Source organism: Pangasianodon hypophthalmus, chromosome 8, assembly GCF_027358585.1.
Source record: "Pangasianodon hypophthalmus isolate fPanHyp1 chromosome 8, fPanHyp1.pri, whole genome shotgun sequence".
NCBI classification, from domain to species: Eukaryota; Metazoa; Chordata; class Actinopteri; order Siluriformes; family Pangasiidae; genus Pangasianodon; species Pangasianodon hypophthalmus.
In genome coordinates, this window is record NC_069717.1 from 26,235,208 (window position 1) to 26,262,483 (window position 27,276).

Sequence of the window (27,276 nt, forward strand, 5' to 3'; positions counted from 1 at the left end):
CCAAAGAGGGGATTTTAGTAGTTTCCCCCTCAATCACTCAGCGCGACATCAGCATGCTGCGAGCCCACTCAGTGGTTAACCAGAAGATTGAAGACGTGCCCACCATACACCCTACACACACTGACGTAAGAACCCAGGTCACACTGTGCAATAAGAAAAGGAAATTCTCTCTCTCTCTTTATTCAAGATTTACGCTGAGTTCATTCGTGCATCATAATTTTCCCATTTTAAGTGCCTTAACTAATTAGGGCTACTTCATCAGAAGTCACCGTTATGAAGTTACTATTATGGAAATTCCCTAATGATTTAAATAAAACTATTAATTGTTGTAATGATTTCTTGTACATGTTCTTCATTACTGGTGATGAAAATCTATTTTTCCTTACCCATTAAGATATACTGGTTAAGTTTTAATGATGTTCTTTAGTTCTACTCTCGAATGGTTCCCATTATAATATGTCCTGTAAAACAATTTCTAATGTTTTTGGGGTGTTTTTTTTTGGCCTGAGAGTTTCTAAATATCAATTTTTCTTTATGTGGGTGTTTCTATGGTTTCTTCTTACAATATTGTAGAGAAATTTTCCATTTGATCTGACTTAGCATCCAATTTCTTAAACTAGGTTTTGAAAACAGAGCCAACATCTACTTTTTTATACATATCATTTATTGGAATCTGGCATCTAAAAACATAAGATTCAGTTAAAGATGAAGAATATAGTCATTCGGTGTGTCAGTAATTTATCTGCTACATTTTAAAAGAATAGTCTTTCTAGATAACCATAAATTTCATAAATTGTTTAAATTTAGGAAACAAAAAAGCATTATTTTTCAATGCTTTTCTATTTCCTTGTAATATAAATGTATATAAATGGATATTTCCTTGTAATATAAATGGATATAAATGGATAAAAATTACAGTGTGTTTTTCTGTAATAAAAAAAGGAATTGTTGGCAAATTGCTTTGGTGTAAGAGGAATAAAATAGTTCAGGACGTGCTGTTATAGGAAAAGAATCAACTTTGTGCCAGACCACATCACACCATCATGTCATTGCTTATTTTCCTATAACAGCACACCCCCAAGTGCTGTATTGCCTACATATCAACCTCTATGGAAAGCACAAGCAATACAAACCATTACAAAACCACCAGTAACTAAAAAAGGCAATGATTTAATTTGAACATTTTTGTGGTTTAAAAGTGTGGTGTCCGGAGCAGAGCAGCACATTGTGGTCTGATAATCTGTACTTGCACTTAACTCTGCAGGCTAAGCAGTGCAATCCTATAGCCACGTCAAAGGTGGTCAAAGATTAAGTGTCAATGGCATTCACTGCTGAACTGAATTCATCCAGTGATAAGTTTTCTATATTATTTCTCCAAAAAGAAGCTGGGACTTTAGGTGCTGGTATGCTCCAACAGACCAGTATCATGATTAATAATGATTTTTTTTTTTGGCCATATTACTTACTTCATTCATCTAACATGATTTAAGAACTCAGGTTCTGAATGATATTACCCTGTGCTCTCTGAGGGAACAGATTGTACTGATCTGAATAAACCTTACTGTGAAAACCACAGAAAGTCTCAGAATTGGACTATTATGTAAAAGTGGTTAGCGGCTAATTAAAAGGAGATGTGACAAACAAGCAAATATAACACAGATCGCACCAAGAGCTGTTTATAACCGTGCCCCACCTAAAATCATAAAGGCAAGACCATAAACTTGATTATTTGTAGTGCTCCAGACTGGGTGTAGAGCACTTAGTCACTGAGTGTGTCTACTGTCTGGTGGTGTGATCCCAATTATCAAATGATTCATCTTCCGTAACGGCTTTATCCTGCTTAGCGTTGAGGTGGATCCGGAGCCTATCCCAGAAACACTGGGCATGAGGCAGGAATACACCCTGGATGGGATCCCGGGCCGTCGTAAAGCACCATATACACACACTCATTCACACCTAGGGGAAATTTTGCATAGCCAATCCACCACCTGAATGTTTTTTGGAGGTGGGAGGAAAACTGAGAACTTGGAGAAAACCCCATGCAGACACGCAGGGAGTAACCCAAGCTTAGAACGCCATCAGTCTACAGTGTACATCCAACTTTTAAAATAACTACGACACACTAAAACATAACTACTCACCTGGGTGATTTTTAAATCATATTTCAGATATTCACTAGCTTACTGTGAGTGTACACTTTAATTAGTTGAGGTTCGTGTAAACGTATGGGGGCGGGGAAGAGCGTGGGCGGGGCTAAGCAGGGGGTGGGTGCAGGGGTGGTTCCTGACTCCTTAGCATGAACACACAAGCAAACAAATATTTTTACTTATTTTTTCTTTAACGATATTATTAATATCTTATTATACAAACATATATTATTTGAAGGTATACCGTTAGATTTCTTCAGTATGTTATTAGCTACCATTACTTAACTATTTTACATTTTTTTTAACGCTAGTGTATTTCATAAGATGTAGCCTAATGTTATGTTAGCTATGGTTCCTTTGTAACTTCCTTGATCACAAACGAAAGTTGGTTAGTTGCGTGTGTGCCTTTTATGTCTGATGGGGATCCTACTCACTCAGTACACAGACAGAGGCGACCATTTTATGTCATTTTTCATATTTATGTATGTGGATTAGTATTTTGCTCCACCCTAGATCACTACCCCAATAAGTCACTGGACCTAACATGGCCATCCCATGTTGTAAAACGTTTGGCTACACCCTGGTGGAACGGTAGGAAATTCAGTTTCCACCTGTCGTGAAAGTAGCATAGTTTGTGAAGTCTCACTTGGTGCGTCGGCCATTTTGAAAAATGCAAAATACAGCGGCTCCAACACGTAGAGTGGGTTAGCACAAGAATTAATTGAACACTATGTCTTGCTCACACTACTCACACCAAAGTAATGCAAATGATAGAAGGCTTCTTACTAGAATTTATTCAAACGTTTTTTTTATGAAAACGTTTCACTATTGTAGCTGTTAACTAGCTAACAGTCTTCTATCTAGGTGAAATGTGAGGAAATATGAGCTACTGGGACACATAGATATAGATGTGCACCTCTAGGTTATACATTGCAGATAACGTAGCTCACCTTATGCTTTTATCGTTTGCACACTGTGTAAGAGTGCATGATGGATTATGCACAAAGTCCATGGGCCACTAGTTCTACACCATTCTATGTGTTGTAGCATTTAGCATTTGTTCAGAGTCATTTCCTTTATTTATTTATTTTTTTTGGGTCAATACTAGACAGAGTGTTAAGAAAGTCTTGAAATGTAGCGTTGGAGAGAGAGAGAGAGCGAGTGTTTCTATGTGGGATGTTTTGTTTGAGTTTCTGGACAGGAGGTAGAGCGACAGGGGAGTTTGTTTAATCTGGGTACAAGGTGTGTGTGTGTGTGTGTGTGTGTAACGGTACAGGAACAGTCCAGCTAAGGAAACACATGAATCATTGTGCTTCAACATAATGCTCTCCGTCTGCTGAGTACTTTAAATGTCACAGACAAAAATCACACATCGTAAAAGAATTCTTTGGGCGTGAGTTGAGATCGGTGGTCTTAGAAAGCGTAATGTTATGTGCTCACCAGTGGCTGATTTAGCGTGTCAGATGGACGTCTTACGATTACACCAAAACTCAAATGTCAGCTACGAACACGCTAGTGGCGCTGGCAAAATGTAAACAAAACACGCTAATAAACGGCGGAAATATCTTTATTATCTCAAGCTCACTTTGAAGAATGTTTGTGTTGGAATTGTTATGTTGTATATTTATCTCAGGTGAGAATGTATATATAACTGCCCTGTTTGTTTGCGTTACTACGTATATTTATATATCCGGATGTTGATCCTTGTGAAAGAGAAATTGTTTGTTTATGCATCAAAATTCATAAATAAAACTGAGAATGAAAAACGAATGCTAGTGTTTATGCGAGGACATCTTTGTGCACAATCCCGGATCGTAAGCAGAACGTGGTTATTTTCTTTAATCACAGGTCTATCGGTAGAGGATCTTCTTTGTATAATCTGACATGTAAAACACATTATTGCACAAAACTCAGGCAAGATTTTATCGTCTCATACAGCATGGCAATTTATAATCTAAAAAGACTGCTGAAATTGCACATATGGCATGCACCAGCGTCCTGTGGTGTAAACAGGACCTCCGACCGTAATCAGATCATCTGTTGCTATTGATCTTGATAACGAAGATCCTAATTAAGATGATTCTCAAGGACAGAAAATGGTGATCATTTACAGGTCTCTGATTATGCAGTGAAACGAGGAAACGGGAAACATAAAATGCAGAGCTTTAAAGCGATGATCATGTACAGTGCCTTATATAAGTATTCACTCCCCTTGAACTTTTTTTCCCACTATTGTAATTTTACAACCTGGAACTGAAAAGGACTTACTGTATATGGAATTATATGTCATGAATTTACACAAAGTAGCATGTAATATTGAAGTGGGGTAAATTAATATTGTTTACAAAATGATTTACAAATCAAAAATGCTGTGAAATCCCTAAATTATTACTATTATTACTATTATTATTATTATTATTTAAAAATTATTAGGACTTTATTGAGTTTATGACAGTTTCTTTACTTCTGTATGGGAAAGAAAGCTGAACGGTTGTTGTTGTTCTTGTTGTTGTTGTTGTTTACTTTCTGATTTTTGTTGTTGTTGTTTACTGAAAAATATTTTCATCATTCTGAATAAATTCATTCTGAATGCAGATTTAAATGAACTGAAATATACTCACCCTAAGCTCGAAAATCGTCTGAAAATCTCTATTTACATATGCATATCTATTTACATATGCTTTACCTCTAAACTGAACCAAAAAGTATAACGCGCGTGTGGGAGAAAGGGGCGCCGTTACCACAGCAACGGCGCGCGAGATGCGCGCGAGTCCTGTCTGTAGCGTAACATCCTCTGAAAAGTTATTCGCGATTTCTCATTGGCCCAAAAGCTAAACACGTCAACAGCGCCGCCATGTCGGATAGGGCAACTTTCTAATGTAATGTTGCACTAAAAGCTAAACAGGTCAACAGCGCCGCCATCTTGAATAGGACAACTTTCCAAGTTGAGCTCATTGACTTGAATTGAATAAACCGCGCGAGCTACGATTTTATCTAAAAATGTCACTACGCTCAGAACAAGAAAACAAAGATTTATTTATTTTGTATACTTTCTTTAACTTCAATTTTGTTTATTAAAGTTTATTTGTTTGGTTGGTTGTTTGTATGTTCATTTTTATTCATTCATCTTCACTAACTTCTTCAGGGAATACCCCTGAACAGCCTGCACAGCACTGTGTTACTGATTGTTCCCAACAGTTAGACTCAGTCAGAGCATTAACACTGCAGCAGTATTTTACTTCAAATCAGTTGAACATTGAGCAAATTAGAGTTCAATCAATTAGAGCAGGCTGTATAAAGCATCACCCTACACACAAGCATAAGCACAAATCTAAAAATATCTGGATTAATACCTGCAGTTCAGAAAAAAACATATGAAAACATATTATTATATTATTTTCTTATGTTGCTCAATCAATGGTGCTCTTTAAGTCCAGTAGTTCATTTTTAAGCCGATATTGCTTATCATAAAAGTCATATAGTGGTTCTACGCTAGCAAATTCCTTTTCTCTGAACACAATGTTCACCAAAAGAATTTCAGTTATTAGACCAATCTTTATCTAATAATCTTTCCTAACGGTGATGAAATGAAGCAAATCCTTGGACTATTTAAACATAGCCATTAACTAATCAGTCTATTAGTCTGTTGACTAATACTTCAGCTTCTCTAATCAGACTTTCATAAATACTGATATAGACCCCTTTAGTATGTGCGTTTATGACTGGAACTCAGTCTGGTACTCCGAAACACTACAAAATGTCACTGATGCAATCATCTCGAACATGTTAAAACAATGCTGATAGGAGATTGTAGTTAAGTTTGTATTTTGTTGCAGTTAATGATTTATTCCTCAGAGTTGCAGAGACAAAATCTAAAATATGGAGCACTACAAACTACTTTATTAAAATGTACCAATGAATACAAATGGTACATTATAATAATACAGTGTGACAGGAAAAATGAACTAGTTAAAATATCCTTAAAAGGTGAAGAGGTAAACATAACACAAAATTTCTCCTTGGTTCTCTTTCAACAATATTCTTATATCAGCTTTTCTGACAATGATGCTGCAGTGATATACATTATTATTCATGTCTTCCTTGAAAAAGTTGTAAGATACAGTAAAGCACTGAAAAATCTAAGATTGGCTTATACAATGGTCATATCTTTGAAATTTTCTTTCATTTTCCATCTATTCACAGCTTTCAGCTGAAATATTTTATACTCAAGGGATAAATATTAAACTACATGCACTCTTAGAAAAGAGATTTTTAAGGGTTCTTCATTTTGTCCCTTGTTGTTTGTATCTGTAAGTTTTTCTCTGTCATGTGTAGTTTCATTTGCCTTCCCCCCAAGGCCCCACTTCCCAAAGTTTGATGGTAGAACTGTAGCAGAAAGCATTAGTTATGTGGATGATGATACTGTACCACACGTGGATGGAGGGCTCGCTAACATGACAAGCTGCATTTTGTTTTGGTGTATTAACTTCGAGAGAGAGCGAGAGAGAGAGAGAGAGAGAGAGAGAGAGAGAAGAGAGGCTGGTGAGGGAATGACTGTTTATAGCTGCTATAACATAAGTGATAACTTGTTTCTAGGACGTTCCACAACATTAAATATAATTACAAATGGATACCTAATACAATGTGTTCAATGTTGTTTAATAAATAAAAATTATAGGCATTGGAAAAAAAATTCCTTTGGTATAAACCATGTTGTATTTTATTTCTTACTTAAAACACACAATCTAGGGTGAAAAACTGAAATAAATGCTTCAACCATTTATATTTATTCATTTAGCAACTTAACCGAGCAGTTGAAGGTTAAGGGCTTTGCTCAAGGACTAAAGTTTGATGGTGCTGGAATTTGAACTCCACCATAACCACTGTCACCTTGTTCGAATATGAAACTGTTGGAAATAAGGACACTAAGATGACAAAGATATGAAGAATAAAGATAATTTGCAGCTTGGAAACACTGAAAACTAGGAAACAGTACAAAATGCATGTGAGATGTTAGGAAAAAAAACATATCAACATGTATCTATACACATCATAAAGAAAATGATCAGTAGGTACCATATTGTAGCTTATTGCAATGTACAATAATACAACATGATTTTGACAATTAAAAATGAAAAGAAATTATAATCACCTGATAATAAGCAATGTTGCTATAGGATTTGAAAGTTCCAGGTCTACCATAATCAGTATTTCCTCAGTCAGACCCGTTCCAATTGACCTTTCTGCATGGTGGCAGAACGCCCTTTGCAAAAGGTGATAGTCTAATGTTCCCCATGCCAGCAAGTGTCCTTGAATGATAAGGTCTTTGATAATTTTTCCTGAGCAGCACTTGTTGATGTCCCAACATCAAGTGCCCGTAATGTAGCTTAGTTCTTGTGATGATGTGTCTCATCCCAATATCATGTACAAATCACAGTGGTGTTAAAAAATGATTGATAAAAAAAAAGACTATTATTTTATTATTTTTTTCCCTAATAGTGGCCATGTTTATGCAAAGGAGTGCAAATGTTCAAGGACGTGGTCTTTGGTTCAGATGGGTGTGGTGAAGAATATGAATTAGGCCCGGTGCCCAATTCCCCAATTGCGTGCAGTGAAGAAAACATGTTTGTTTCGTAGTATAATCATCACTGTAGCTTTATCAAACAAGAAGGATAGACAAGAATACATATTAAGTATATTCTGGATTCTGTACATCTGTACAAATGTAAGGTTTTATTTAAGGTTTTATTATTCATTTGAAAATCTCTTATGGCTTGGCAACATGTTATAACTTTGATCTTCTCTGTGTGCATAATACCTCAAGAGCTTCAAGTGCTTCATCTAACCAGCTTACTTTTCTGCAGACTCAGACCAGGCCTTTTCTGTCACAGCTCGGAAATTATGGAACATCTTACACTTTTTAATAAAGCCATCCACCACTATAAACATTTTGAATCCTATTTAAGAACATATTTATTCGTCCATGCATTTGAATGTCTTTACAATCTGTAGTTTTGGGTCTTCTGTTTTTGTCTTGTCTTTTAATTTGATCTTTTGATGTTTTTCTGTCTCTTTTGGTTTACTTTTGTTTTATACTTTTCTTTCATTTCATTTTATTTGTATTTTATTTTTATTGATGGATTTAGCTGAAAGACTGTACAGCACTTTGGCTTTTAAAGGTGACTTGACTTGATCCAAATCTAAATCTCAAAACAAATTTTTTCCCCAACATTACAATTATTTATAGAGATTAATAATTAATAATTAATTGTTGAATTCTTCATTTTTACTGGTCAGAAAGTATTGATTAATTGTATATACCAGCAGCTCCAACAATAGTGCAGCTGCAAAGCATAATAACATAACAAATTGCTTTTTATTTGCATTAATAACTTCAAGAGAGAGAAAAACGGCTGCGGTATAAGAGGCATAAACCACCCTGGGACACGCAGTTATTGGAAAATAATAAACTGTGGTGTGATAACAGGAACTCTGCTTCATCACACCACCATTATTTTCCTATAACAGCATGCCCCATCATGTTTTATTCCTTATTTAACATATGATTGTTATATTTTGAGGAGGTACAACAAAATTATCTTCCCTCTCTAATGACTTTTAGAGCATTTTTAAAGGCTGATATTCATGCTTCAGAATAATATCAATGCACAAATTGTGATATTTATGTTTGCCTCCTACAAACACTGTCGCTATAGGAATATAGTTGGGATGTAACCAAATATGAATAAATTATTCAGAATGAACAGTGGATAATGTGTTCTAAATGGATACAAATACAGATACGAATAGGAGGTGCATTATTCGTTTAAAACTTTGTCAGAAAGGATGAAAGGTTGAAGCTAGAGATCAGATATGAAGCTCGCAGGACAAGCAAAGACCACGTTTACGAACATGAATTCACCGCGTTCATTCCTTTATCCTTAGTGATTGGTAGTGGTTTACTAATGTGGTTATAATTTGGGAAATTAAACCAACTAAATTTGTTAGTTGCACACAGATCTCTAGTTCAGACTAATTATGAAATGGAGTGATGTAGCTGAGGTTGAGAAACTGTCAGAGCCAGAATTTACAATCAAAAAAAAAAACCCACTTCATGATTTACAATCATGATAAAGCCCAATTTTATTGCTTATAACATTTCTTATTGTATATAAAGATTTCTTTTACATAAAAAAAGAAAGAACAAGAACAAGAAATGTGTATTTAAGGGCATCTGATCACATTTTGCTTTCAGCTCTGAGTATCAGTGTGGAGGATTTGAGTATCGGTGTTGCACTCATCATCACCAAAAAATAAACAACCACACGTTATTGGAGCAGAGGAGTATAAGGGTGTTGTGGAATTTTCTTTTTTTTGTGTGTTTGCTTCACTGATACCTTGCTTTCAGTGTCCTCCCACAAGTTAATTATCAAACGAGTGCATTAGGTTTGTGCTACGTGATTGGCACTGAACACATCAGGCCAGATAAGAAACAGGCCATAGTCGATATCTCATACGTCTCTATTGAGGAGGGCTGGAAGTATCAGCTACTTATTTATTCCTACCTCCTCACGTATCCTTGGATACCAGATAATCCCATCCCCTCTTCTCTCTCTCTCTTTTCTCTCTCTGTTGGATGTAACACTCCAGTCACCTGGCATTTACTTTCAGAAAGTGACAGAATGGGGAACTACGGCTTCATCTTTCTAACACTGGCTGCATATTTGGTACGTCTTTCTCTGAATATACGCATTTCCATGCTCTGCAGGTTAAACAATTTTAACACCATATATTAACATTTTTGGTGAAACTTAAAGCTATGTGGTTGAAAGTTCTGCAAAATTCTAAGTAAATCTAAGTAAGGAATAAGTGAATGGGAAAAATGTTCTACTTTTTACTGTATCGGAATTTCAGTATCACCAATACTAATTTTAATTTTTAATCATATTCAATTGTAGCATGCAGTATGTTTGTATTAAAATTGACTTTACAGAGTATACAGAGTATACATTTTTTATGGACTATAGGATTGAAGAGTAGCCAGTTAATAAGTCCTTAACTGCAAACTTTTTTTTTTTTTTTTTTTTTAGTAGAACACTTGTTTAATATTAAATAATATTAAGCACAGAATTTTTCTCCTTAAATTTCCAAACTGATTTATGGTCAACAGATTTTAGTCACTTTTAAAGCTATTGAGTCTGATGGCTACATTTCAGACTGATATTTATATTAATGCTGTGAAATTTGCATCTATTTAATATAAATGCTGAAATGTTGGGAATAGATATAAATGAGGACAACGAAATTGACAAAACAAAACAAAAAGAAAAAAGCTATTCCTTGAAATTCACTGCGTGCGATTCTATTTAATGTCATGCCATTTTGTTTCGTTATATGACTTGGAATATCTTATCATTACTACTTATATGACTCCTTGTAGGGAGCCCCCGTTGCAATGAGGAAAACACATGAGTTGGCAGGAAACAAAGTCTCAATAGCTGCAATCAATTGTTTTCATATGCATATTTCCTTGTTTTGTTTCTTCTTTGGTGTTCATCAATCCGTAAAGATTTGAGTGATTTACTACGTCATCATGAAAAATTTGTAAAATTTATACAACCAGATTTATTTGGTTGTATGACACTGATACAACCTCCACACACCCAAATACACAATTAGTGGTCAATAAGTAGTGCATAAAAATTAGACCTATTTCAAGTTACTCTTCCTTCAAATCCTTCTCATCACCTCATCTGTTGCAGATGCTTTGTGATGCTCAGCCTCAACCTGGTTTCTGTGTGATGTATGATGAATGTGGTCTAAACCCCAACGTAGAAGGGTCCCTGATCCCTGCAAGAATACCCTGCAAAAGTTATCGGCAAGCAGCTCCAGTGGTAGGCCAACACTACCAGCTGTTGAAGCAGGTTTGTCCTATGTTGGACAGAGGTGAGGGTGAAACATTTGCCTGCTGCACCAGTGCCCAGCTGCATGCCCTGCAAAGCAGCTTGTCACTATCCAAAGTTGTGCTGCTCCGATGCCCGTCCTGTGCTTACAATTTTGCCCACCTGCACTGCATCACCACCTGCAGCCCCAACCAGAGCCAGATAGTCAACATTACCAGAACTGAGAATGTCACGGTTGGCACAGTGTCGAAAGATGGTGTAGTTGCATACCAGGCCTACATTTCCACCAGCTTCTCTGATGCGTCCTTCAGGTCCTGCCAGAATGTGCGGATTCCAGCAACAGGTGGATATGCTATCGCTACCATGTGTGGCCGATATGGTCATAAGCTGTGCACGCCTCAGCGTTGGTTAGATTTCCAGGGTGACACAAGCAATGGTCTGGCTCCACTTGATATTGATTTTAGACTCATACCACCTGGCGAGACCTCACAGGTACCAGAAGGAATGGTTCCATATGCAGGCTTGGCTATAGGCTGTAATGAAACATCACCCACTGGGGAAGAAGAGTGCTCTTGTCAGGACTGTCTGGATGCTTGCCCTTCAGTTCCTCCACCTGAACCTATACCTGAGAAGAACAGCTTCATGATCGCTGGAATGAACGGCGTTCTCTTCATCTGCCTCCTTGTTTTTATAATTTTATCCATCCTGTTCCTCGGTTTCCTTGTGGCTAAGTTTGTCTTTCAGACCCAGAAGAGTAAGATGTCAAAAGGGGGCAAGGACAGAAATGCAAATGAAGTAGACTATAACAAAACAGTGGACCCCAAAGATGTCACATGCTCAGATCGAGCAAGTCTGGTCACTCAAGAATTCCTGGGTTCACATTTTCAGACTTGGGGAACTACAATGGCTAGGTACCCAAAGACCGTGCTCATTGTATGTCTGATTGCAGTGGTAGCATTTTCAAGTGGGCTGATGTACATAGAACTGACCACTGATCCTGTTCAGCTTTGGTCGGCTCCTGAAAGCCGTGCTAGGCGTGAGAAGGACTTCCATGACCAGCATTTTTTCCCCTTCTTTCGAACCAACCAGCTGATTCTGACAGCTCCAGGCAGAAACGGCTATGTGTATGACTCCTTGTTATTTGGCAGAACAAACATCAGTGGCCTCATCTCTAAAGGTTAGTATTTACTTCAAGAGTCTCACAGCTGAATTAAAATGGCTTTAGTTAAGCTATGAAGCTTTGAGATACTGATCATAGTAACATAACACATTGGTTTTCAGTGCCAGTCCTGAGTGCCACTATATTCTACATATTCTGATCTAACTTATACCACAGTGCTGGTGTATTCTTGATTCTGATTGATCAGAAGGTGTTGAATAATTTACTGCATCAGCCGCTCTGGCAGTAGTACTGGCTGCAATGCAAATCACAGGTTTATATCAATGCACTCGTTCTAATATGCTATCCTTTCTATAGTAACAGCTAATTTACAGGGACTAGTCGAATAATAAACCATTTTTTAAAACAAAGAAAAACATCTAATCACTGATGTAAAATTTTCTGTAAAAAGATGTTCCACAACACTAAGGGTAACCATAATTGGTTAAAAAGTGCAACATGTTGTTCATTAATAAATAAAAAAGTGCATTCATTGGCAACTTGATGTGGTATAAGAGGAATAAAACACAGTGAATACTTTAATACTATAACAGCTTAAATATCTTAAAATACCAAAACATCTTTAAGCAATTCTGTAACTCTAAAAGTTCTTTTGCTCTTTTCACAGACCTCATTTTGCAACTACTGGAGCTTCAAGAGAGAATTCAGGCAATCGAGTTCTGGTCTGACGATCTTAACAAAACTGCTAGCCTTAAGGATGTGTGCTATGCTCCACTCAATCCAACAAACCCTGCTCTTTCTGACTGTGCTGTCAACAGTCTTCTTCAGTACTTCCAAAACAGCATTGTTAATCTGAATGCAAAGGTTAACATGACTGAGCTAGGTGTGACTAAAGAAGTTGACTGGAGAGATCATTTTATCTACTGCGTCAAGTAAGTCTCATTCCAGTTGCAACTGATTAACATTCTCACACAGTGATGGAAGATTCTGAATATTGTCATTATCTTGCCAGTGGATTTAACCTTCATTTCTTTCCTGCATAGCTCTCCGTTGTCTTTTAAAGACATCACTGCACTTGGCATGAGCTGCATGGCTGACTACGGAGGACCTGTGTTTCCTTTCTTGGCTGTGGGAGGATATGAAAGTAAGAGAGACAGAAAGACACATGGTCATTGTCACACAGGTCCTTATATGAGTAACTGATTTATGAATTACGCCTTGCTTTCAGATGAAGACTACACAAATGCTGAAGCATTCATCCTCACTTTTTCTCTGAATAACTATCCACGAGAACACCCAAAGTTCAAAGTGGTGCTAGAATGGGAATCAAGATTCTTGGACATAATACAGGAGTACCAGAAAAATCCTAGCACAAACTTTACGTTCGCTTACATGGCTGAGGTGAGCTTAGAAATGTTGTATTTATTTATTGTAGAAATTCATCTCCACACAGTTCTCATACACATTATCTTGGCACAGAACCAAGGTTTGGTCATGACATTTCTTTTAAAATGGAAAGATAATCAACTTTCTCCTTCTCAAGTCACTCAATATACACTTTGTTTTCACTCCAAATTCCCAATGCTTTATTGCCCCGCAGAGATCTTTAGAAGATGAAATCAACAGAACGACAATAGAGGACATCCCCATCTTTATGATCAGCTATGCAGTTATTTTTTTGTACATTGCCATGGCTCTGGGGGAATACTCATCTTTTAAACGCATTCTGGTGAGTCAGCAGGTTCTCATTCATTCATATTCGTAGGATTTGTGGTTAAACGTTTAAGGTGAGGCCCAGGGGTGAGGTTAGCAGTCTTGGCTTTCAAACAGTCTAACAAAATCACCGTTACTTGGCGTAATTCCCATCAACTCATCGCTGTCAATGCAACAGCCCCACACGAGTTACAGATTCCCCTTGGTGGAAAGTCCCTCAGTCTAAGCCACATACTGAAAGTGTCAAAAATGAATAATGAATGGATGGGAAGTACCAACATATCTAATCATGACACTGCACTGATTATACTGAAATCAATTAAGTGGTTATTCATTTGTTCATTTATTTTAATAAATAACCACACCACACCCTAAGCAGAAATATAGCGGGACTGGAATGACGTACAGGGAAGCACTGATAGGATTTCTTTTACTGAATTGATTTCCTTCATCATATTCACTCCAAATACCAGGTGGACTCAAAGTTCCTTGTTGGCCTAGGGGGTATATTGGTAGTAGGCTGCTCGGTCCTGGCCTCCATGGGTTTCTATGCTTGGATAGGAATCCCGTCCTCGCTAGTCATTCTGCAGGTGGTCCCCTTTCTAGTCCTGGCTGTTGGTGCTGACAACATCTTCATCTTTGTTCTGGAGTATCAGGTATCTCAACTCAAATCAGTTTGTTGCTGCTGATCTTTAGTGTTTGTTTTGTTCATTGATATTTCTTGAGCAGTATAGCTGAGCACTATCATGTTTATCATCTCCTTGCATAGCTTTATCTCCCCATTCCTCTCATTATCAGTCATTTTCACTTTCTTATCTCTGCCTTATAAGCTTTATCTCCATTCCCATAACACTGAGGAAATTTGCAGTATCTCCTCTTGTATTTTCAGAGAGACGTGCGCAGACCAGGAGAGCAGCGGGAGGAGCAGATTGGCCGAGTCCTTGGAAATGTCGCTCCCAGCATGCTGCTTTGCAGCATGTCAGAATCTGTCTGTTTCTTTTTGGGTAAGTTATCCCAAGTGATATCAGCGGTGTGTCAGAAACAATCCACTAGTTCACAGTTTCGCAACTCTGGGTCGTGGACACCCACTTCACACCCACTTCAACTCAGGAAGACATATAAATGAGTTGATTAGTTGAATCTGGTGTTTTAGAGGAAAGAAAACACTAAAATGCATAGGACAGGAGGTATCCCGGGACAAGGGTTAGAAACTTGTGCTCAGGTTTTCTCCGAAGATCCCTCCAAAACCATCTTGGCAGCAGCCAGAATCAACCAAGTGATATGATCTACTATCACTGCTTATATTATTTGTATCTGATGCTCAGGAGGTTATCGTGACTGACGCATATTGTTTTAGTGCCCATATTAGATGATAATGAAGTATACACAGGGGTTACACACAGTTTCACGCATACTCCTCCTGTATTCTCCTAATACTCAATAATGGGTGTGTGTGTGTGTGTGTGTGTGTGTGTGTGTGTGTGCGTGATTCCAGGTGGTTTGAGTACAATGCCCGCCGTGAAGTCTTTTGCGCTCTATGCTGCTTTAGCAGTCCTCATGGACTTTGTGCTGCAGATGACTGCGTTCGTGGCACTGCTGTCTCTCGACGCTCGGCGACAAGATGCAAATCGCTGTGAAATAGCTTGCTGTGTCACTGTAAAGAAACCACGTCCTTCCAAACCCAATGAGGGCTTCCTTCTCCCTCTAATGCGGAAATATTACGCCCCAGTACTGCTCTACCCCGTCTCCAGGATACTAGTGGTACGACCTGTTACAATGATGCACAAATACACAAAAAGCATTACACTGACTTTCATGGTGATATATAATATACAATGTATAGGTTCACATGCTCTAATTTGCTCCTCTGTGCAGATCTTGCTGTTCCTCTGCATGTTCTGCGCCTCCATCTTCCTTATGTTCCATGTGAAGGTGGGCTTGGATCAGGAGCTGGCCATGCCATCAGTGAGTGCAAATCAATAAGTAATAACTTACACAGGGACCTGTGTGATGGATGTTCCAAATGTTGTTTATTTAACAAAGAAAATCATATATAATTGTGCACATGATGAAGCTTCTTGTAGAGATGTTTATTTAAGATTTATGGAAGGAGTCTCCAGTGCCAGCACTCTGTAACAGTCAGTATGGTTTCCGCAGTCAATAAGATTTATTGAAAAATAATAAACTTTGGGGTGGATACAGTAACACCACTTCATCACACCACCCTGTTGTTGATCGTTTTCCTATAACAGCATTCCCCCAAGGGATTTATTATAAACAGGCGTCTAGCCTTTTTTAAACTGTTGAATACTTTCTTAACATTTGTATAACATTCTCTGTTAGGTAGTGGTTTCATGTAAAATTTTAGCTAGCTAGCTAGCTAACGTTACCGCTCTAAAATGATAGGACACTAAGCCTGCCCATGAACACCTGATTTTTTATCCATATTTCAGTAAAGAAAATAGCTACATAGGAATCCATTGTGACTGTAGGGGGTTAGCTGTTCTAGCTTTTCTTTCAATTCTTTTTTTTTGAAGCCAGTCTTAGAGAAATGAGTTTGTTAAAATGGCCAAAACAAGAGTCACAATTTCTTGTAACCTTCTTATAACCAGACCACTTCTCCGTTTCACCTTCACAGGACTCTTACATGCTGACATACTTTCAATACCTGTACAAGTACTTTGAGGTCGGGGTTCCTGTATATTTTGTCACAACAAGAGGCTTCAACTTCTCAAATGTCAATGGCATGAACGCAGTGTGTTCCAGCGTCGGCTGTGACCAGTTCTCTCTCACTCAGAAGATCCAGTATGCCACAGCGTTTCCTAACAGGTAAGTGCCCACGATTTTCCTGTACATTAATATTTAAAAGTGCCAAATACAGTGATAGCAGGGGTTCCTGAGTGGTGCAACAAAAAAGCTTTTGCCCTATTGTCCGGAAATCACAAGTTTGAATCCCAATAACGCCACAACTCTCTCTTCCCTATCAATCACAGCAACACTAGCCAATCATGGCTATCTGTGATCTCATGCATGCAGAAGTTGGCGGATAGCGCTTTCCTCCGAGGGTGTTACAAAAAAATAATTAAAATAAAATAATTCAAAATAAAAATATGGTGATAGCAGGAAGCGGGATAAAATAAAGCATTTGAATTAAATACAGTGCATCCACAGTGTTTCAAAATATGATAGTATAGTATGTAAGCAAAGAGGATCACTAAGATACACCCATTAATATCCATCTTGTTTCTTTTTTCTTGCTTCTTTCAGCTAACAGAACCTAGCAGGCAATTTCTTGAGATATTTAGGATATCAAGATATCAGGATATTGTTTGATAAATTTAAATCACTTTATCGTAATTAAAATTAAAGTGGTCATTTTGTTTCAGCAAAACGTGTGTTTTTGGTTTGCTTTTTAGAGATTTTTAAATAAATTTCTACATGTTGGATTAGACTGTTTACTATTACGCTAATTTAAGAGTTAGCCAGTATACTACAGTGCTAGTTCTTGGTTACCCTTGTTGCTTTAATATAAACTGTCAGGTTGTTCCCTTTACAACAATGCTAACAGTTGCCTTAACCTGTTTACTATTGTATAATGTTAGTTTGGAGCTTATTCACTTTACAATAATGCTAGCTGCTGAATTCACCTTGTGGTGGCATATACACCTTTAGCTTGCGCACGAGCTGATGTGCACAATGCGACTGATGCACATCTTTACCTTTGACCATTTAAGTTATAATTCTGACCTTGGGCTTAAGAAGGTACTTTATCTTCTGAAAGGAGCTTTATCTATTTCTTTTACAGCAGTGTAAAAAAAAAAACTTTGCTCAGAGCAAGAGCCAAAAAGTGTCCTAACAAATGCAGACATGTAATATTACATTTAATGTTTAATGTATTATATTATATTATATTTAATGTAGCCATCCATTAGCTCCATGTATTAAGCTTATTTAGCTTGCATGTGATATTTTTTCTTCGATGTTTTTTTTTTTTTTAAATCACGTACCTGCTTCTGGTTTGTGCTCTCAGACCTTCATTTTTTGCTGCTTTGGTCATTTTTGAACATAGCCTTGTCAAGGTATAGCTAATAAATTTTTTACAGCTGTTGCATAAGGAGATAAGTGCATCTGATAGAGTCATAGGAATGTAGGAATATTCTCTGAACTTGGCAATTGTCATTTTCCTGGAAGTTTTTTTATATTCAAATTTCCACAGCGCTCACTGAAATTGACGTTGTTTAGTTTTTTTTACAGCAGGATTTGTACTAATGAATCGGCTTTGAAAAAAGTGGCAGAGAGTTAACTTATTTTTAAAACTTATTTCATCAGTTAATAAATACTAAGGCAGCTATATTTTATTTTTATTTATTAATTTAGTAATTTTATTATTATTGTTATTATTATTATTATTATTATTATTATTATTATTACATTTATTTTATTTTTATTATATTATATCTTGTTTGTATCATAAGTATATTTCTCAACCAAGACTCAAGAATCATTCTTCACTAATATAAAGCTGAAAAATGTGCTCTCATTGACTGAAAGCATTAAGAAAATTAAAACAAAAGACGTTAAAACAAAAATTACATTTAAATATTAAAATAGATTTTCATTTCCTACACATTTCCTCAAAAAGGGAAATAATGTATTTTACAATATTATTTTTTTTGTATTTGATTTTTTTAATTGTTGAAAAAAAATGTAAAAACAAAAACAAGAACAAAGCAAAAACAAACAAAAAAACCCTGATATTAAAATTGTAAATTAATGCTTACAATCATGTCTGAAATATGCTTTTTATTTATTTATTTTTTTGTTACTGCCCTTGATTTCTTCAGATCCTACTTGGCTATCCCAGCATCCTCCTGGGTAGATGATTTCATTGACTGGCTGAATCCTCAAACCCGATGCTGTCGGCTTTACAGCTTCGGACCCAATGCAGGGAATTTCTGTCCTGCCACTGAGAGTATGTATCAGCTCACAGCACACAGTGGAATAACACGCAGTATTTGGACTCGCAGCCATGTTGGTGTTTGATCGATATACTACATAATTTATAAAGTTATTGTACTCTTTTATCTCCAGGTACCTTGATGTGTTTGACGAAGTGTATGAGCAGCCCACCCAACGGCATCCTGCGTCCATCCGTGCAGGAGTTCAACGAGTATCTCCCCAGCTTCCTCTCCAACCGGCCAGACTTACAGTGTCCCAAAGGGTGGGTGGTGCTGAAAACACAGAAACCATTCATAAAAACATTGTTTTGTCCTGTACAATTTTTATAAGCAGTTAACAGGAGCAGAGTTGCTGCCTAAATCATCATACACTCACCTCAAACACTGTTTAGCTGTTGAGTCATCTGAAATTGTGTTGCTTATGTGATTTCTGACAGGGTACATTAGACAAAAGGACAAAGAGGTGCCACAAACTACATAAGTGCTAAAGTAAATAAGAACTGATTCAAATGCAAATAAAGTTCCAACTTTGTTAGTATGTTTGAAATATATACAGATCTATTTAAATACTGCATATTTATTCTGCAATTTTATAAAAATGTGTGTAATTATTATGGCATTATTGAACAGAACTGCATCCTCTGGTATAGCTGTAGATTTGTGATGTAGCTATAAACTTTCCTTATTCGTAAACTACTTTAATCATCATTCAGGGCAAATTTTATTAATTAATTTGGTCAAATTATTCATTTAACTTTAGCTTTACTAAAGTACACCACAGTTTTAGTTCTGTTTCAGGAACACCACTGTGTTAACATACTTCTTATTTCTAAGTATGGATTCTAAGAGTATGCTCAGAAAAGAAAGTTTGTGCCAAGGTTAAGTGATTATATAGTTTGTTTGTTTGCTTTTTTCCTCATAGTGGGTTGGGGGCTTATGACACATCTGTGGTCCGGGACAGTGTGACGGGAGAAATAATAGGTAAGGTGACAAAAACATAAATTGAGTTCAAGCACTATACATATACATATACATACATATATATAAAACACGAACCCACAAACCCAAAAACTAGCACTATAGAGAAACGACTAATCCAAAAACTAGCATTAAACAGGCTAACCCAAAAAAATTAGCATTATAGCAAACAGACTAAGTATAAAGGCTAGTATTAGAGTAAATAGATTAACCGAAAAACTAGCAGTAAAGTAAATAGACTAGCCTAAAAATTAGCTTTATCATAAAGACTAACCTAAAAATTAGCATTAGAGTAAACAAACTAACCCAAACACTAATATTAGAGTAACAGATTAACCCAAAAATTAGCATTATAGTAAACAAACTAACCTAAAAACTAGTATTATAGTAAACAGACTACCCCAAAACTAGCATTAGAGTAAGTAGATTAACCCAAAAACTAGCAGTAAAGTAAACAGACTAACCTAAATATTAGCTTTATCGTAAACAGACTAACCTAAAAATTAGCATTAGAGTAAACAAACTAACCCAAACACTAATATTAGAGTAACAGATTAACCCAAAAATTAGCATTATAGTAAACAAACTAACCTAAAAACTAGTATTATAGTAAACAGACTACCCCAAAACTAGCATTAGAGTAAGTAGATTAACCCAAAAACTAGCAGTAAAGTAAACAGACTAACCTAAATATTAGCTTTATCGTAAACAGACTAACCTAAAAATTAGCATTAGAGTAAAAAAGATTAACCCAAAAACTAGCATTATAAACCAACTCACTAAGAACTAGCATTAAGAAATTAGAAGTAAACTAAAAACTTTTAATCTCTCTCACTCTTTATCTGTACGTCTATGTCATTCTCTCTTAAGTTGAGTGTAGAATTTTTAGCATGACTGTATGTACCGCAACATTTCCAAAATGTCAGAAATACAACTGATGAACTATAATGATAACTCTATTAATAAATGTCTCTCTCTCTTGCTCTTTCTCTCTATCTGTCTATCTATCTGTCTATATGTGTCTGCAGCATCTCGGTTCATGGCATATCACACTCCTCTCACTAACTCGCAGGAGTTTACAGAAGCTTTGCTCATGGCGAGAGAAATCGCCCACAACATCACGATGACTATGAGAAATGTGCCAGGCACGGCACCTGACTTCGAGGTCTTCCCCTATACGTGAGCAACACATTTCTACCCTTCACCCATTTGCATGTCTCTCTCTATCTCTATCTCTATCTCTCTGAATATAACACTGTCACTCTGTGATAAGATATGAAATGATTATTTCATTATGGCATTATGCAAACGATTGTGCTGATGCAAAGTGTAGAAAGCTAAAACATGTAAGGACAAGTCCGTTACCAAAATTAGTTATAGAAAAAAATTTAAAAAAATGTTTTTTTGTGCAGAATCCGATCAGTTCATATATAGAAATATAACTTCAACTAGGAAAACAGATGTTATTTGGCAGTCATACATACTGTGCCATGAAAAAGTATTTGCCCTCTTCCTGATCACTTCTTTTTTTTTTTTTTTTTGCATATTTGTTTCAGATCTTCAAACTAAATTTAATATAAGACAAAGACAACCCAAGTAAACAGAAAGTACAGCTTTTAAAAAATACAGTTTTTACAAAGTGTAAACTCCTTCATTCTGAAATGTTTCCTGTGGTGGAAAACTTTACCTCTGACTTTTACAAAGCCCTGACACTGGAGACTCCTTCCATTAAAGTTAAATAAATGTCTCCTCACATAAAATGTCATGTCCACCATATTTTTTATCCGTTTATGTGGAGCGTCCTTCCATAAGTTGTTACTATAGAAAAGATGTATTAAAATAAGTGCATTAATGATTGTCAGAGCTGCTGTAGCTGCTGAAGATTAATCAACACCGTCTGACCAATCAGAGTCGAGAATTCAACAACACTGTGGTCAGATTTATTGTTTAATTTACTAGATGTAAACAAATTTAAGCATGATTCTGGAAGTATACCGCCCCCTACTGATAGCAGCCTGATGGCAAGTAACAAGGATCATATTAAACAAAACGTTTAGGAAATGCGTGTTTCTGTAGACATGGGTTAGACGACTAAAAGTAGTAGCTTTGATCACGTAAATATTGTGTGCTGCACTAACGCACATGTATTCAACAATATTCAGTAGGTCAGTGGTATCATCACGAAATTTTGACGGTTTAGTTGTTAGACATTAATATTGTGAACAATTCACACTGCATGTTATAATGTCAGTGATGTATAAATCGTAATGAATACTAATGATGTAATAACGATGTTGTGTGTAATGGGACTCTCACACTCCATGTCCTCTGCAGCGTGACGTACGTGTACTATGAGCAGTACATTGGCATTGTGTATGAGGGCCTGGTGAACCTCTCACTCTGTTTGTTACCCACCTTCGTGGTGTGCTGCATCCTGCTCGGCATGGACCTGCGCTCAGGTCTCCTAAACCTCCTCACCATAGTGATGATCACCGTGGATACAGTGGGCGTCATGACGCTGTGGGGAATCGACTACAATGCCGTGTCTCTAATCAACCTTGTCACGGTGAGTGAAAAGGAAATAAAGGCTTTGTAACAGGTTTATAGCACAGTATCATGAGCATCAAATTCATTATGTATATATGTATATAAATATATATATATATATATTCAATATGCATACTTGGGGGTGTGTATGGGGTGTAATTTTGACCCTACAGAAGTTGATAATGTTCCCATAACTGCACATCCTGAAGTGTTTTATTTCTCTTATACCACAGCAATTTGTCAGCGCTTACATTTTTTCTTAATTAAAAAATATACGAAATATGTTAGTTACGGTTATCATCTATTTAATAAGACAAAACAAAATGCAGCTTGTGAGGATATCGAGAATGGTGAAGACTTTTCAGTGGAAAACATACTGCACTAACGCTGGAGTCTCCTTAGAAAAAGAATAACCATACCATAACAATTTTTTAACTGTTTATGTTAGGCCTTAGATTATGTAGATTGTCCACCATACAATTCGATGTGAATGTGTTATAACTAATATAATGCGCTAGTTTAATCATTTGTAATGCATTAGTAATATAATGGTAATGAATTCAGATGCTAATTAATTTAATGCTCTAGTTCTATCATTTACAATAATGTATTAGAAGTAGTGCATTATCATGTGAATTACAACTGAGATATTGTCAGAGCTGCTGTTATTAAAAATAAATTAACCTTCTGACGAATCAGATTTGAGAAATTCTACAGCACTGTGGTATAAAAAAATATAATTTAAATGTAGCTATATGTTATATTTTAACATTACACATTAAGACCCTTATAATGAACTGAGCTGGACGATGGTGTTGTGTCATTATTTGTTCATCATGGTGTCTCTCGTCTAACTTTCTCCAGGCTGTGGGGATTTCAGTGGAGTTTGTGTCTCATCTAACGCGCTCCTTCGCCCTGAGCACTTTGCCCACTAAGGTGGAGAGAGCCAAAGATGCTACGGCTAAGATGGGCAGTGCGGTAAGTGCTTCAGCCACCTATACCAGGAATTTCAGGTGTAAAACATAGCTATGGTTCTCAATGTCCAAAACTATGCCTTGCTCACTATATAGGGCATTAAAAGAAAACTCAACCCTAAACCTCAAACATATTAAATATGTTTATATTTAAATATTTGTGGCATGTTTAGTGATTTTGGTGCTAATTTGTTGCTTGATGATGATGATGATGATACTCCCAAATAATATTCTTCCTGTGATGTATGTGTGAGGGTGCTTTCGCTGATTCATGTGTGTCGTGTCTGACAGGTGTTTGCTGGTGTCGCTATGACCAACCTGCCTGGAATCATCGTGCTGGCATTCGCTAAAGCCCAGCTCATTCAGATCTTCTTCTTCCGGCTGAATCTGATCATCACACTTCTGGGAATGGCACATGGCCTCATCTTCCTGCCTGTGCTGCTCAGCTTCTTCGGTATGACACACACACACATACAAACACACATACACACACACACACCCAGAAGGTTTTGTAAAATTATTTTAAACTCTGTTACTCTAGCTTTAGGGTGTGATGATATTACTGGCATGGTGGTATACTGACAATCTGTTCTACCATTAACATTTACACAATTCTTCCATTTACACTATTAATTAATGTCAACTTTTCTGTAAATATCTGCTTTAATCAAAGTCCATCTGTAAGTATTCACCTCCCTTCCTATAAATTTGGAATCACCATTGATTTAATAGGGATTTTTACATTTGAAGGTGCAAATATATTTGATTGTGACACAAAAGTTAATTAAGCAAACAACCCCAGAAATTTCTTGGTTGCTTGAGTATTTACTCCCTGCGAGAACAATTACAGCTGCAAATCTTCTGAGATATGTCTCTATAAGCTTTAAACATTTGGATCTTGATTTATTTTGCCTTCTTTTTTGGCAAAATTGCTCAAACTATGTCAGATTGGATGGAGACTGTTGGAAAGATTGGGGTATGGGCTTGCCATTGTAGCTTTAGCAGAATTTGTCAGAGTCGTTGTCCTACTGGAACGTGAATCTCTGCCCCAACCTCAAATCACTTTCAGAGTGGAACAGGTTTTCTTCTAGGATTGCCTTTTATTTGGTTCCATCCATCTTGCCTTCAACCCCGACCAGTTTCCCAGTCCTTGCTGATGAAAAGCATCCACACTACGTGATGCTACCACCACTATGCTTCACAATGAGGATGGCGTTCTCAATGTTATGAGCGTAGCAATTTGTGCCAAGGTCAAAAATGTTCTGGTGTCATCAAGAAAATCTTTTTCCACATATTTGCTGTGTTTATTTGTAAATTATTTTGCAATCTATATTGATTTCCCCCAGTTCAATATTATGGGCTACTCTGTGTAGATTCATGACACATAATCCCAATTGTGTCCATTTCATTACCAAGTTTTATCACTACAATATGTAGGAAAAGCTCAAGGGGGGTTTAATACTTATGCAAGCGTCTGTATAACTAAATGGACACACAAAAACACATAGTATCTCTGTAAACTCCAGATGTTCACTGAAACCCCTTCTGCTTTTTTTCTTCAGGTCCATCTGTAAACAAGGCCGTGCTGCTGGAGCTTCAGAATAAAAAAGCCATGGAGATGGAGCAGCGCAACAAGGCAGTTTACGACAACGGTGGCTTTGAAAGAAACGAGAATCACATTGTTTCAGAGCCCGCATATGCCACAACGCTGCCCAATGCTGCACCAGCACTGCCAGAACAACTGGAACAGGAGAAGACACCAGAACCAAGCACAGTTGGGAACACCAACCATATCCAGACCAACACTTTTCTATAGTTCTGGGATGACATTCCTCTTCTTCTCCTCTTCCTCCTGCTTCGAGATCGTTGGCAGAGAGAAAAGGATGGTTTATTAACAATGGGACACTGTCAGTACACAATGGTGCAATATAAGGGTCAGGAGAACTGCTTTATAGGGATAAAGCTTTTTTCACCTCAGTTGTGTGTTTTACCTGCTCTAACACACGTTCACTAAGTAGAAGCTGCGCTTGGTGATGGAAATATTGCTTGATCATACAAGTTAATTTTCCATATCACAACACCTGCTGGACATGTTTTTATATTAATTTGTAAATGATCCATCAAAAATAGTCACACTGTCAAGATATGGTGCATTAGGCTTAAATATACATTCACCGATGTACGTATGGCTACTGTTTTATAAAACGCTGACATTTGAGAGGTATCACTTGAACTGTATGTCCAAATCTGGTCTTTGGCTATTTACACAAAAACAAAAGTAGCTATGGACCTTAAAGGATTGAAAATAGATATTGTGCAATTTGATATAGCTTTTAACAGCATTATTCGGCTATATGGCTTATAAAATTAATCACAGGCTACTTGACGTGATAAATATTGATGCTAGCAGATGATCACTTAAACATATGGAAACAAATGGAAACCTAGATGCACTAGCAGTGCTAATAAAGCTATTAGTTAAACAAACTAGCTAATAGTTTTGCTAGCAATGCCAGTGCTTCTATATTTCCATATCTTTCCAGCTAAGCACTGAGACAAAGCATCAACTAAATATTTTTTACATACGAGAAGATCAACCTGGAAAAATCTTACAGCAACTTTTGTCAAAGTTAAAAAGATGGCTAAAGTTAGCCTTCATCCAGCCAGTGTCCATCAGAGTCATGCTAGCCAGTTGCTATCCAGTTATCACATATCTCAAAGTGATATTTGTGAATCTTACATAAAAACACAGCCTAATTAGCTATCTAATCTAAAAACAACTACCTGCTATCTATCAAGACAGTTTTCTCCATGGATTAACTATAAAGATATATAAAGTAGTGTTAATGATAAGAATATAGTGTGAGTTGAATATCTTGGTATTGCTTGCATAACTCCCTACGCCTAATTCTGCTTATTAGAGAACTTATTTATTAGAGCAGAACAAATGGCAAACAAACTGTCACCTCTAAGAGCCTTAACGTATGCTTCATAACAGTCTTACGCCTCTGTGAAGATGTTAACAGGCTGTTAACATCTTCTTGAATGTCGAATCTTGCATTCTCGTGTCAGCCTGCACTCACACTTCATTACAGTCTGACATGAGAGAGAAATTACTTTAGAATTTTTTTTTTTACACATATTTTCTTTTTTGTTCATTGTACTGTATTTTATTTAATTCCATTACATTTGCATATAATGTCTTTTTGTTGAAACACTACTGCTGCCATACACTCCAATGAAAAGTGCCTTCTGTTTGTGTCATGGAAGAGATTATAGCAATGAGAAATCATCAAACAACTGAGGTAGTGATATCTGCAAGTCATTAAAAAAAGAGATCCAATAAACAACATAACAGGACTGGACCAGTTGTTGCTGTGGGATTGTGAAACAGCTATTAGCTCTCTGCACCTAGTTTATCAAGGTGGACTGTAACCTCGCAAATCTACAGACCTTGAATTTTTAATATCTAGATAAACTAAAATATAAAAAAAAATCAACTGAAAGTAAAGTATTGCGTACTTTTAAATATGACTAAGTGAAATTTAAAGGTGAATGCACTTTAAACAGGAGAGAAAAAAAGATATTTGTAGTACCAACATCCAACCCAATGGTGAATATGTTTAGATTTTAACTTTCACAGTGTCAACACAATGAAATGATCAGTTTATGATTAACCAATAACTAATTTAACCAAATTATTCACTTCAGCATGAAGACGTGATTGTGGAGATGGTGTGTGAAAGTTAATACGACCAAAGGGCAGGTATTAAATTTGTGGAAGCCTATTTCAGCCATTTGAAGAGGGAAAACAACAATTACTTGCTATCTTGCTATCTAAGTCTTGCTATCTTAATGTAACGTGCAGGACGTAAGTGCGTATAATCAGCATTGACCTAGTTGAAACTAATCCAAAAATCCATAGACGGTGCCTCA

General features: G+C 36.7%; 1 protein-coding gene across 1 annotated transcript; it reads left to right on the top strand.

The window, feature by feature from the left end:
- The first annotated feature begins 9,689 nt into the window (after window positions 1–9,689).
- Window positions 9,690–26,705, top strand: npc1l1 (NPC1-like 1). Its single transcript, XM_026945830.3, has 19 exons — window positions 9,690–9,874; window positions 10,910–12,227; window positions 12,838–13,102; window positions 13,214–13,314; window positions 13,399–13,571; window positions 13,771–13,899; window positions 14,357–14,539; window positions 14,773–14,887; window positions 15,379–15,644; window positions 15,759–15,848; window positions 16,522–16,712; window positions 18,728–18,855; window positions 18,975–19,104; window positions 19,764–19,822; window positions 20,848–20,998; window positions 22,154–22,385; window positions 23,231–23,344; window positions 23,632–23,794; window positions 24,903–26,705. The coding sequence occupies exons 1-19, from the start codon at window positions 9,830–9,832 to the stop codon at window positions 25,154–25,156; spliced, it is 4,107 nt and encodes a 1,368-aa protein (XP_026801631.3). The 5' UTR covers window positions 9,690–9,829; the 3' UTR covers window positions 25,157–26,705.
- Window positions 26,706–27,276: the final 571 nt, after the last annotated feature.